The sequence below is a fragment of the Heloderma suspectum genome, chromosome 16 (genome assembly GCF_057233095.1).
Source record: "Heloderma suspectum isolate Gila_16-S chromosome 16, 16-S_ref, whole genome shotgun sequence".
Taxonomy (NCBI): Eukaryota; Metazoa; Chordata; class Lepidosauria; order Squamata; family Helodermatidae; genus Heloderma; species Heloderma suspectum.
The window spans coordinates 14994262-15007065 of NC_139473.1; the positions used below are offsets into that span (position 1 = coordinate 14994262).

Here is a 12804-nt window from a genome sequence, read left to right on the forward strand (position 1 = left end):
AATTTCTTTTTTTATTTTTTTTCCAAAAAAGTATTGTTTTTTTTTAAAAAAAAACATCACCCAGCTGCAAGACTACCTTAGTTTACATGACGCCCGAACGTCCTGCAAAAGGGGAGCCGAACACATCTTTCTTATTTTGGAAATCGCTCTGCAGCCTTTTTGTTTTCCCCAAAAACACAAACTCCGGGCTTTGCTCCGCCCCCTGGACTACAATTCCCAGCATGCTCGTCTCCTGTGCGCATGCCCACTGCAGCTGCCTTTGAGTGGCAAGTTGTTTGTTACATTGTGAAACAGCAGCAGTTCTTCACTCTAAAGCTCCCAACTCTCCTTCCAGCTTCTGCCCTCTTTTTTTGCTTTTTGCTTCGCGTCTTTCTTCTCCCACACCCCTCTTCTATAGTTAGCAACACTGCTTTCTCTCTTCCTTCCTCCCTCTCTCTCCTTTTTAAAAACCCATCTTTCATCCCCTTTTCAAAGTCATTTTTTTTTTTTCCTCCTCCTCTCTCTCTCCCCCTCTCCCTGGCTGCGCTGGAGACGTAAAAGGAAGAGGGTGGAAAAATACCCCGTTGACAAAGGAGAAGACAAACACCCAACAACAAACCAGAGAATCCAAACAGATGAACTACAAATGAGAAAAAGAAAAAGATGGAACTGCACATTTTAGAGCACCGGTTAAAAGTAGCTAGTGTAGCTAAAGAGAGTATCCAGTTGTTTACCTATGGATTGATCAAACTGGCTTTTCTCTCCTCCAAGACCAGGTAAGTGGAACCTTTAGCAAATAACAACAATAACAATAACGAATAATAATACATTTTCAAAGAACAAGACAATGCAAGATTGCAACGGAATGGGTTTGGGGGAACCTTGCCTAATTCAGATGCAGGAATCAAGGTTGAAGGGGTTGGGGTCAGGGAGACGCACCCCCCACCCACCCCAGACACACACACACACACACACACACACACACTTTCCATATTTTTCCTACCCCATCCTCTTCAACGATTTCCCCTCCTCCAATGGTTTCTTTCATCTGGTTGTATCTATATAGATATATAGGTTGAGTTTCTGCACAAACACGCCCCCTTCTCCCCCCCCCCTCCCATGTAGTCATTTTATTCTGCTTTAAAATATATTGATGAATGAAAATAGGTATTAAGATATCTTCCCCCTCCCCTGTGCATTGCTAAGTTTAGCTTAAAAATAATAATAATACTAATAATGATGATGGTTCGGTATTTATATATTTATTTATTTATTTATTTATTTTTAAAAAGAGAACTAAGAAGGCAGGCAGGCAGGACAACAAAGAACAGCGGCCAGAAGGGGAGGGGGAAGTGGGAGAGAGATGTGTGTGTGTGTGTGTTACACATATTTTACTTCCAGCAGTTAAAATCATGTAGTGTTCAGTTCAAAGGAGTGTTTATTGCAAAATAGACCAGAGGGTCTAGATATCTTTGGCTCCCTGCAACATCCTATTTTCTTTCAGTTCTTTTGGATACTGTTGTTTGGAAAAGCCTTCTCTACAAGGAAAAACAAATGAAGTCGAAGGTTTGGGTCAGATACCTTGCGATCTTCTTTTAAAAAGCCAAAACACAACAAATGTGTCCGATGAGTGAAATGAATGGATTTTTTCCCACTGCCTCTTAGCTGAAAATAATTTGACTTCCAAATACAGAGTAAAGAGAAGACTGAGTCTCTTCCCCCCCCCACCCTCTCCTGTTTATTTAATGCCAATATAGACTAGGAGGTGAAGTTAAGAGAAATCATGTTTAAACTCAGTTCTTCCTGTTGTGCTTGTTTTTAGCCTTAACAATGACGTGTTTTTGCACGGCTGCGTGGAATCCCACTTCAAAAACCATTTTTAATAACCACACATCCCTGCTGGCTCGAAGGGAGGCTGGTGATCAGTTGTGTGTGCGCGTGTTTTCAAGCTGAATTGCAGATTTAAAAGGTTTGCATTTCTTTCCCTCTTAATAAGGTGGCGGAATGAATGGGCCTGGTTGCAGTTTAATTCGATTACTCCCCTTTATCTTGAGTCAAAACTTCACTGCTGTTGAAATGTTCCCCCTGCCTCCAAGCCTGGCAGTTGACATAGCTGGATGTGTGATGTTACCCCGCCTGCCTTGTTTACAGCGTCTCTTGGATAACTCAACAGGGTGTTACGCCTAAAATAAACCATTATTTTTGATATATGCGGTTCCTTTTTGCTGATGGACGGTGACAGATTTCCCTTCATTGCATTGTTAATTTGGCACTTTGGGGGAAGGGAGGAAGGAAATCCCAACGGTTTTTAAAAGGACCTTTAAGTCCTCCTTGTCGTAAAATATTGTGCTGCAGAGCGCGGCACAACGTTTTGCTGTATCCGAGATTGACAAATCATGAATACGGGAAAACGTTTGCACAAAAGAGTAAAAAAAAAAAGTTGTGAAGAGCGTGCTAGTATTGGTCACGGTTTCTTAGTGTTTCTTATTTTCGTTCACCGCCATAGTCGTTGACTGAGACTGCAGGGTTCAAAGCCCCAGTCTCAGCTGTTTGTCTGTAAAATGGAAGTGTAAGAGACCCGCCTCGCAGGGTCCTTGTGAAGAAGTTGGTACCAGTTGCCATGGAATGCCCTGATTCTTACTTCATGGGAGCCCCCTGCAGAAGTCTCATCCTGCTCCCGGTAACATTAAGACTTATTATAGAAGGGCCGGCATAGACAAGGAGCAAAATCAAGTGGTAAAGTGATTCCTGGACTATCCTGCTTCAGATGACGGCTGCGTGTTTGTCTGTTCCTGCATGAAAAACAACTCCTTGCTGATAGAAAAACAGAACGCCTGGAGAAGATGAGGCACTTTTCCCTGTATGGGCAGAGAAGTGTGTGTTTTACCTCTGCTGGGAAGCATTGAAGCATCCAGCCTGCAGCCTGATGTGGTACAGCCAGAAATTGCTGCTTTACCACTTGATTGTACTGCATGCATAAACTGACCAGTAGAGTTCTGGGTTTCACCACTTCAGGCTGTAGTTGGGTGTGTGTGGGTGTGTGTGTGTGTGTGAGAGAGAGAGAGAGAGAGTCATATTTTTGAAGGCTCCCTTTCACTGATTTCTCATTAAAAACACACGAACTCATGCCAAATGTAATTATTACTTAAAGACAGCACGTTATCTTTTAAGGGGTAGCAACTTCCTTGCATCGATTTGCAAGCTTAAAAGTGTCATTGCTAAAATATCCTTGGTAGCTATGATATTAAACAGCCGTACTTGGAAGGCAAGTCCTTACTGATTTCATATTTGAGGTGGGGGAAGGACCCCCCCCCCTTTTTATCCCGTCCCTGCCCATTCTGGTTGACTAGCAGCCATGTGAGGGGTTTCGTTTTTTGCTGTGTTTACCTGTTTTACCTTACTTGGAGCACAGTCCTATGCATGTTTCGACAGTGATGAGTCCTACAACTCCCAGCATTCCCCAGCCAGCTTTGCTGGTTGGGGAATGCTGGGAGTTGTAGGACTCATCGCTGTCTAAACTTGCATAGGATTGCGCCCTTATTGTATTTTATTACAGTTTAATCCCACAGTTCCTATAAGGAGCTCAGGATAGTCTCCAAGTCTCTTCTACCCTTAACAACAACCCTGTGAGGTTCGTTGGGCATGGGTCCGAACCAGACGAGTGTGTGTTGAATAAACATACACTCACTGGTTTAGCTATGAAATGGGGGTAAGAGTTAACATCTAACACTAAAAGGAGCGCATGGGGGATGGGACCAGGAACCATCCCTCGCCCATACCTCATCCCACTGTGCTCTGATGCTTTAAGATGTTTTCTCCCTGTTGACTGACTTCCGTATCAAAGTCTGGCAGGGGGCAAACGTCTTAAAGCAGTGGGGCCCTGGGAAGTAAGGCAGAGACTGGGTGTGTTGGTATTGCTCCCATGTGCTTCTTTTAGCGTGAAAAGTTTACACGCACACCCGGCCACCACCTCTGCTTTATATCCAAACGGGTGAGCACATATTTTAATAACTACGTGTGTTTGTCTCGTTTGGCCCTAAGAAGTGGCAACTGGCCAGAGTCACCCAGTGACCTTTGTGGCTGAGAGGGGATTTGAACCCCCGCGTTTCTGCAGTTTGCACCCTGCACTCTAGCCACTAGGCCTGTCAGGACTAGCTGAGTCTGTGCAACGCCCCATGTGGCGAATCGCTGCGGCGCAGGTGGCAATTCTCAGGTCCTGAACCGACTCTGCCTTCTCGGCCCTGGCTGGTGATTGGATCCTCCCGGAAAGGAAGGAGTATAAAAGGGCTTCCTGTTCCAGCCGAGGTTTGCTTGAGCAATGGGGTCGTCCTGACTGCTAGTGTTTTCCTGCATCCTTGGTCCTGCCTCCTGGTTTGTTCTCCGGTTCTGACTTCTTCTGTGGCTCCTGGTTCCCGATTCCTGGCTCACCCGGACCCAGTGAGCCAGCCCAGACGATGCCTCTCTGTCTACACCAGATCCGCCTTCCCTTGGAGTAGCATGGTTTGGCTTTCTGACCTAGGTCGCCTTGGAACGGTGCGCTCCATACACAGCGCACCTGTGTTCTCTTTGTGGGACCCCATCGCTGGGATCGTGTGGGTTCATCTATAGAGTCTGCTGGGCGAACGGCCTAGTTATATAGTAGGAGCTGCGTTTTCATTTATAAAGCAATGATCGTCACAGCGTGAACCCGTGAGAAGCGAACGTATGCGTGCAGGCCTGGAAATGTGATACTTTTGGGGTGCAGGTAGGTAATGCTGTTCCAGCGACGAGTGAAAGGAACTCTGCACGTGCATAGGGCCACTCAAGTTATTTTAGGGAAGAGCTCTGGCAGCAAAAACAAGCTCCGGGGCTCAGATTAATTCCTTTCTGGCTGCGTACTACCAAGTAAGTAGGATTGCAATCGTATGCTGCATGGAAATTGTTTTTGTGGAATGGGGATTGGCAACTAAAGGCCCAAAGCTTTGGCTATTGGGTGGTATAGAAATGAAATAAATAAATAAAAATTAAATAAATAAATAAATAATCGGCTGCTCTCTCCCACCACGCGCACACACACACACACACATACTTGCCTGCCCAGAGGTAAGAGAGGGGTGCAGAGAAAGTGTCAGATAGGTGGCACGCTTTGGGACATGCAAAACAAGACCCTAAAGAGAGTTCGATCCTTTGACTGCGAAGCGTCAGCTAATCCCTCTCCCTATATCTCAATATTTCTCATTCAGAGCCCCCAGTGTCTCCATCTCAGCTGAGGGGGTCTAAATGTACATCAGGTGTGAGGGAGCCTCCATCATAACTCAGTGCAAAACTGTAGAACCTAAATATAAGGCTGATACGTTTAAAGTTATGGGCCAAGCAATCCAGTCCCATATCTATGTTGGCTTACCTGTGCTGTCAATATTGGTGCGATGGAGTTGTTGTCCTATACCCACCTTGCACAGAAGATGAGGGGGGAAACACACTGCTTCACAAAACAAAAAAATGGAGCAACTGTGACCGCTGTACCTACCCATAATCCCACCCCACCCCGGCACATTCATGGCCCGTTCAGCGGGGTCGTGGAGGCAGGGCTCACAGGGACGCAGCCCCGGCACTTTTTCATGAGCAGGGACTCTGATGTCATCTGTCACCCCCCTCAGAATCCCCTGTTCCCTCTGAGCTCAGCTGCGATCCTTACTGTAGCCATGGGGGGAATAAATTTTCCAAGCAACGCTGTATTGTTCCATGTTGGAATGCAACATATTTGGGATGACTTGGTCTGGAATGGGCAATTCAGACCTATTCGCTTTACCAAAGACATGCTCCTGGTGGAGATGAAAACTCCCAGAACTGGTTTGTTGATGTGGATCGACACAGCTGCCTGACATTTTGGGACTGCCCTTGGAGATTGTCACAATGAGCTCCTGCTTTTCCAAATTTACCACTACACCACTGTGTGTGCGTGTAGTTCAATACAGCTGGGTGTGTGGACGTTTCTGTTGGAGGGGGAGGAGGGGAGATATGATGAAGGAGCTTAGGGAAGGTTAATGGGTAATGCTGGGGTGCTAAGGGAGTGTGCAAGGGGGCTGTTTAAATGAGAAGGGATTACTTATTTATTAAATTTCTTAATCGCCTATTTGGCCGGTCACCCAGCCAGACTGCGTGATGTACAACAATACAATTTAAAACAGTAAAATTACCCATTAAAACTAAATGTTGTCTAAAAATACCCTAACCCAGCCCAAATACCTGAATAACCACATTTTCCACGCGTGGCGGAAGCTCATTAAAGAGGGGGCATGGCGGAGTTCCCTAGGGAGGCAGTTCCACAGAGTGGGGGCCACCAAAGAGAAGGCCCTCTCCCTCGTCCTCGCCAGCCTAGCCATCCTGGCTGATGGGACAGAGAGAAGGCCATCCAAGGCTGATCTTGTTGAACGGCCTGTCTGGTGTTGCTGGAGGCGCTCCTTTGGATAGGCTGGGCCAGAACTTTACAGATCTGTCCATGAGGGCTGAGTTGAGAGGGTGAAACTCCCATAGAGTATCATATTTCGAAACCCTAACACGTTTGTGAGTGAGTGGGTGAAAAAGATTCCAACACCCCTGCCCTTTTTCTCAGACGTCCAATTGAAATACCCCTGCCTTACTCTCTGCTGCACTGTTTTGGGATCCCAGTTGAAGGCTGTGCATCTTCCAGGATTGTACAATCTTGGAAGGGGGCATGGCTGTGACTGTCACGAAGGGACTCTGCACTTCTGAATTTGCCACTACACCACTGCCAGAGAGGAGGTCGCCACACACAGCAGTGCAGGTCAGATTGGTACAGTCTTTGGTGTATGACCACTTTGGTCTGCTCTTTCTGTGTGCTCCACTGGCGATGCAGATACGTAGAGCTCATAACATTTCAAATCATTCAAAACAGCCGGGACAGGTAAAACAATCACATCAGCAGCTTAAAAAAGAAGAAGACACAAGTCAGCCGGTAAACACATTTGAAAGTGTTGTTGTATTTTGATGCGTTTGATAGCTGAGTTTGATGGTGGTCTGCTGCCTTGAAGGCTCAGTACTGGAGAGGCTGGGGTGTAAGTGTTTTAAATATGGAGGTGTCCTTTTGAACCTCACGACTGAGCTGTGACGATGACAAGAAAAGAAGCACGCTTTGGCTTCTGGGGTGCTCCCCCCGTCAGCCCCCTGGGAATAACATCAAGGCAAGTGGAAGGCCAACCTGGCCCCATCCATGGTCCAGAGAAGGAACAGCTGCAAAGGGCTTGCTACGGGAAAATCATGAACATGTATAAATGCCTACATATCACTCACCACTGCTTTGGCCTTAAGGTCCAGATCTCTTCCTTTTCCCTCCACTCCCCTTCTCTCATATGCCTTGTCTTTTTAGTCATGGCGATAACCATAGGAATGTAGGAAACTGTCTCACGCCAGGTCCATCTAGCTCAGTATTGACTCCTCTGTCTGGCAGTGACTCACCACCGTCTCAAGCAGGGAAAGTCTTTTCCCTCACCAAGAACCCGGGATTCTTTTAACTGTTGGTGGCAGGGATTGAACCTGAGATGATGTACGCGCAAAGTGCACTGAGCTATAGTCTCTCGCATGATCCGATTCCCTGTGGTCATCAGAAGTGTATACTTTCTTTCCAACGTGATGGTTATTTATGTGTTTTTAATTGTCAGGGCAGATGGCCATTGGTAGGCCGATCCTCTTGCCACAAATTGGTCTAATCCACCCACTGGCCATGCTGGCTGGGAATGATTTGTTTATTCATTTAGGACGTAATCCTATGGGGATGGTTGGCAGCTTCCAAACTTGGAGGTGGCCAACTATCCAATGCAGGGTGCGTGGAGCACGGTCTTCTCCTCTGTTCTCCAGCCGCCCTGCATTTGCAGCTAGACAGCCAATTTTGATTGTCCAGCTGGGGATGTTGGAGTGAGAGGGGGGAGGCTGGATGGTGCATAGGAAGCATAGTAATTATGCTTCCATGGTCTCCTCCTGCCCCTGGGAACACACCGTTTCTCCCTGCTCTGCACTGCAGTTATGAATTCGGAGACGGGGGGGGGAAACTGTGCCACCCACAAGAGGGTGGGGAGCATGGTTTCTTGGAACCAAGCTTGGAGCCCTGTCTCTGAGCTTGTTTCCCAGAAACTGAGAAATCCTATGGCCGTCTAGACACTGTTCATAGGCCATAGGATTGCTCTCTTAATTGTATTTTTAGTCCGCCCACTAAGCAATATTCTCTGGCTGGATTGCAAACAATTAAGACTAAAATGCCATGCAAACAGTTAAAAATATAAAATGCAATACAAATATTGAAAAGAATGCAATACAGGACAACAGTGGGAGTTGCACCATGGTTGGGGAAGGATGGGACTACTCTATATATTTCTTTTTAAAGCTAAGGTAGGAGATATCGTTGCGGCGATGAGTTCTGTCAGCGCCTTGTCTGTTGGCGTGAAGATGTACTTCCTGTTTAGTTTGTTCTGTGCCTGGCCAGTCAAATAGATGACTCAAGCTCTAGAGTTCTGAAGGAAAACTACTTCTCTGTCCTCCAAGCCATTCATAAACGTGTAAGCCCCAGTGACTTTCTCTGTTGGTTTGTTTACTGTGTTTTTGTCCCGCTTTTCAGGTGATCATCTCCCCAAAACGTCACACCTTGCCCTGCACTTTCCAAATTAAAAGATGCTTAGTGAGCTTCTTGCAGCTGTTCCTTCTCTGGACCATGGATGGGGCCATGTTGGTCTTCCACTTGCCTTGATGTTATTCCCAGGGGACAGCACTGCAAGAAAGCTGAACATCAGGAAAAACATCCTGACTGTCAGAGCAATACGACCATGGAAGCAATGACCTAGGGAGGTGGTGAGCTCTCCCATACTGGAGGCGTTCAAGATGAGGCTGGACAGCTGTCTGTCAGGGATGCTCTGACTTGGATTCCTGCATTGAGCAGGGGGTTGAACTTGATGGTCTTGTAGGCCCCTTCCAACCCTACTATTCTTCTATATCTAGCCCTATCCCCACAACCAGGGTCCTTTAACCACTTCTTCATAGGAACAGGGCCCTTGCTCCAAAGAGCTTCTCTGACCATTCCTGTTCCCACTGACACTGCATTCCTACCGACAAAGGCAGGTTCACGTAAGACCTACAAGAGCCTCTGCCAGCCCGGGGTTAGATGGACCAATGGAGCCTTGAACTCCATATTAACTGGCAATGGCTCCTTTCCCAGCCCTTCTACCTGAGATGTTTGAATTAGAGAAGCAACTCGCAAGTCCAGGAGAAGGATGGGGAAATGCAATTAATAACGCATCCCGTGATTCTCCGGGAGAGAATCTCCAGGGGGAGGAGAAATTCTCCAGGGGGAGGAGAAATTCTCAACCGTTTCTCCCAAGTAGGGCTCCCCATTGGCAGGGCTTGTAGCACAGCTGCTTTCTTTAAGAGTTTGGAGGGGGGGTTGTGCTGCAACAGCATCAACTCTCCTGGCATGCTGGCCCCCCAGTTTGCATCCACTGCAGTACAAGTGAGGGCAGTGTGGTGTCCAGCTCAAGAGATGAGGTGGAGTTAGTGCTCTGCCAAAATCTGTCCTCCAATTTCCTGAATTGTTCTCCCTCCATGAAAGAGGCTTCCATGGTTCTGCCTCATTCAGCATGTTTTGTCATTTATTTTTGTGGTGTTTTTGAGCTTACCCAATCACAGCCAGCTTCCCAGGCTGCCTGCACATCCTGAGCTGAAAAAGCCCCATGGGAGGAATTACCTCATGCTGCCTTAAACTGGGCTTTCATTGAAGTGTGGGAAGCTGAGGAGGCTACAAGCTGCCAGACAGATGATTGCACAATGAAAAGCAGGACACTTGTGATCTCTCCTTGGCCACCTCCTACGTAAGGGAAGCCCAAGAAACCTGGACCCAACCCATGAGAATTTCTCCGAAATGTCTTCACCATGGAGCAGCTTCTCTTCTATCACATTGAATGAGAATGGTCGAAAAAAATGTGGGAGAACTTTTCAACACAGTACTAATTTCACCCCAGGAACAGCAAAAGATACCACACGGGGCTGAAGGCCTGCCCCACAGAAGAGGCAGAGACTTTTTCTCTGCTGCTCCAGAGGGTTGGACTAGATCTAAGGGGCTTAAGTTATAGGAGGGGAGATTTGGTTTGGACATTAGGAGCAATGTCTTGATGCCGAGTGCAGTTTGACAATGGAACCAATGACCAAGCGGCAGTGGGGGCCGGTGACTCCAATGTCAGTGGGGTAGTGAATCCGCTGCAAGTTTCAGTTAGAACCAGTCAGAACTGTAAAGGAGCTATCCAGGTTCTGACTAAAACCTGGAGTGGATTCACGGCCCCACTGACATTGAATCCCCCAGTCTCCACTGACCAGATGACCAACAACCCCCCTATCTCTATGATACTCTGAATGTGTATAGAAAGATCCTTGTTCAACTAAGAATAGCTCATGCCACTTCTTCACTTTCCTTCATGATTAGTTTTCTAGAGTATCCCCCACTGCATGGCAACAAAGCCTAGTTCTCCGTGAGATGGGAAGCCCCTTTCTGAGCTGTCCCACTGCAGTTGGAAGGTCACTGTCAAGGGCTCCTTGGAGGGCTCTCAGTCTAATCCAGTAGCCAAGTCCAGACACAGACAAAGGGATTCTTTTCAAAGCTTTATTCTTCTTTTACAACTTAACAGCTCTACAGGTAGCAACTAGATCTGAGCAGCAGCATCCCTATGCCCTAAGTTGGAACAGTTGGTCCCCGTTTGAAGGGCAATTACTGGCAGACCCCTGAATATAAGGACTAGGGAGAATCCCTCCCCTTTTCCCTTGGATCCTCTGGGCGCAACCGTTCTTTGAGCGCCAACCGGGCGCTACGCCTCCTTTCCGCGCTCTCCATTTGGCGCCGCTCTCTGCATCTGCGCCGCACATCCAACCAGTCTGCTATCGGTGCTGGGTCACTCCCTGGACTGCTTTCTAATCTAGGAATGTGGGTGGGAGGCAACTCTGTCAGCTGCGGGCCCTGGGGAAAAGGGGCGCGCTCCTCTCCCAGGAGCGACTGCTCTTCCTCAGAATCAGAACTACTCTGGGATTCTATGGGCTCAGTGTCCACCCTGACAGTCACGTAGAATCATAGAACAGTAGGATTGGAAGGGGCCTATAAGACCCTCGAGTCCACCGCCCTGCTCAGTGCAGGAATCCAAGCCAGAGCATCCGTGACAGATGGCTGTCCAGCCCCATCTTGAATGCCTCCAGGGTGGGAGAGCCCACCACCTCCCTAGGTGGAATGTTCTTGGTGGAATGTTCTTCCATAGGATGGGAATGAAATATCCCATGACACTGAAAGCTAGCATGTTGAGGAGAAAGGTTCTAGTTTAGCCTTGTCCTCGATGTGCTAGTTTTCTATGTGCAGGGATTCTTGGGGAGGGGGTTGTTGGTGTGGAGGAGCTACTTCTGCTACTTCACCATGTAGTAGAATAGCCCAGACCCTGTTCTGCCACCTCTATGACAGGTCAAGAGTATATGTGTGTTCACTTGAAGAAACATGGAGCCAACGCTCTGCTGAGAACTCTTCGTGCACTTCTCACGGACTGGGACATTGGCGTTAAGAACAACCCAGTCTGTTTCCCACCGCCCCTGGCTTTGCGATGACCAGTTCTGGCTAGTGATGTGAAGGCCTGGGAAAAAAACTGGAAAAATTCAGGGGAAAAAAGTTTGTTTTTCCCGAGGACCTTTTTTCTTTTTTCTGAAAAATTGAACAGCTTTGGATTATGAAATAATATTTTCTTTTCGAATTTAAGACAAGGTGTTTACATAGTATTACCCAGCCTTTACTCCCCCCAAATGACTTCTAAGAACACTTTTATAGAAAGACTAGAAATATAAAATGTCTGGAAAGAATGAAGCTGGGGGGGGGGGGAAATGTTTTTCTTAATCCTCTCTGTAAGATTCCCAGCATAGTTATTTCTTTCATTCCTTACTAAAATTATTGATCTGAAATATTTTTTTTACTGATAGACATTTATGCCCAGTTTCCCAACTTGTGAGTAGAGTCACCATATCATAACAATAGAAATAAATGTGCATTGTTGACAGTTTGGGTTTTGTTCTATAGAGTCCTGTGTTTCTGGGCTTGTTCTGGTTAGATGCTTTAACAGTTAATTAATGTAGTTCTAATCTAAAACCTACATGTGAAAAAAAAAAAAGCCACTGTAGGTTATCCTGCTACTGTTGAAATATCTGGAGGAAGGCTGTCTTAAAGAAACAAAGGGACTTCAGATCCGCAAAGAGTGCTAAAAAAACAGGCAGTGGTTAGTTTTGACCTGTAAAGCCTTAAATTGTTTGGGACCAAGTTACTTGAAGGACTGCCTTCACTCATATCAGCCTGCCTGCACTTTAAAATCAGAAAGAGAGGCCCTTCTCATTTGCCCACCCATGAAAGCAGTCAAGTGGGTGCACACATGACAGGGCCTTTTCTGCAGTGGCCCCACATCTCTGGAACAAGCTGCCATTGGAGGTCCGCCATACTCCGTCATTGCAGGCTTTTAAGAAGGCCTTGAAAACGTATTATTTTACCTTGGCCTTCTCGTGATACGACTGCTATTGTTGCTGTTACTGCTTTAAACATTGTTGCTGGTTTTATTTTTGGCTTTTATCATTGTTTTTATGTTTTATGACTTTTAATATTTTAACTGTTTTTATGTATTTCATTGCTATAAGCTGCCGGGGGGGGGGGGGGACTGCTGCCCTGAAAGGTGACCAAGAAATATTTTAAATAAATAAAATAATTTTTCCCCAAATTTATGTTTTTTTCCAGAAAAAAAACCCAGTTTTTTTTTCCACCATGGCCTCAACATTTCC

At 46.6% G+C, this 12804-nt stretch overlaps 1 protein-coding gene across 3 annotated transcripts in view; it reads left to right on the forward strand.

Annotated features, from left to right (window-relative positions):
* Positions 1–306: 306 nt before the first annotated feature.
* CASTOR2 (cytosolic arginine sensor for mTORC1 subunit 2) overlaps positions 307–12804 on the forward strand; it is a 119959-nt gene continuing 107461 nt past the window's right edge. For all 3 annotated transcript variants that reach the window (XR_014786104.1, XM_084822485.1, XM_084822484.1), the window contains exon 1: positions 307–755. Coding sequence is in view for 2 of the 3 variants with exons in the window: in XM_084822485.1 (XP_084678611.1) it covers positions 643–755 (113 nt within the window). In the remaining variant the exon portion in view is untranslated. The remainder of the gene's footprint in view (positions 756–12804) is intronic.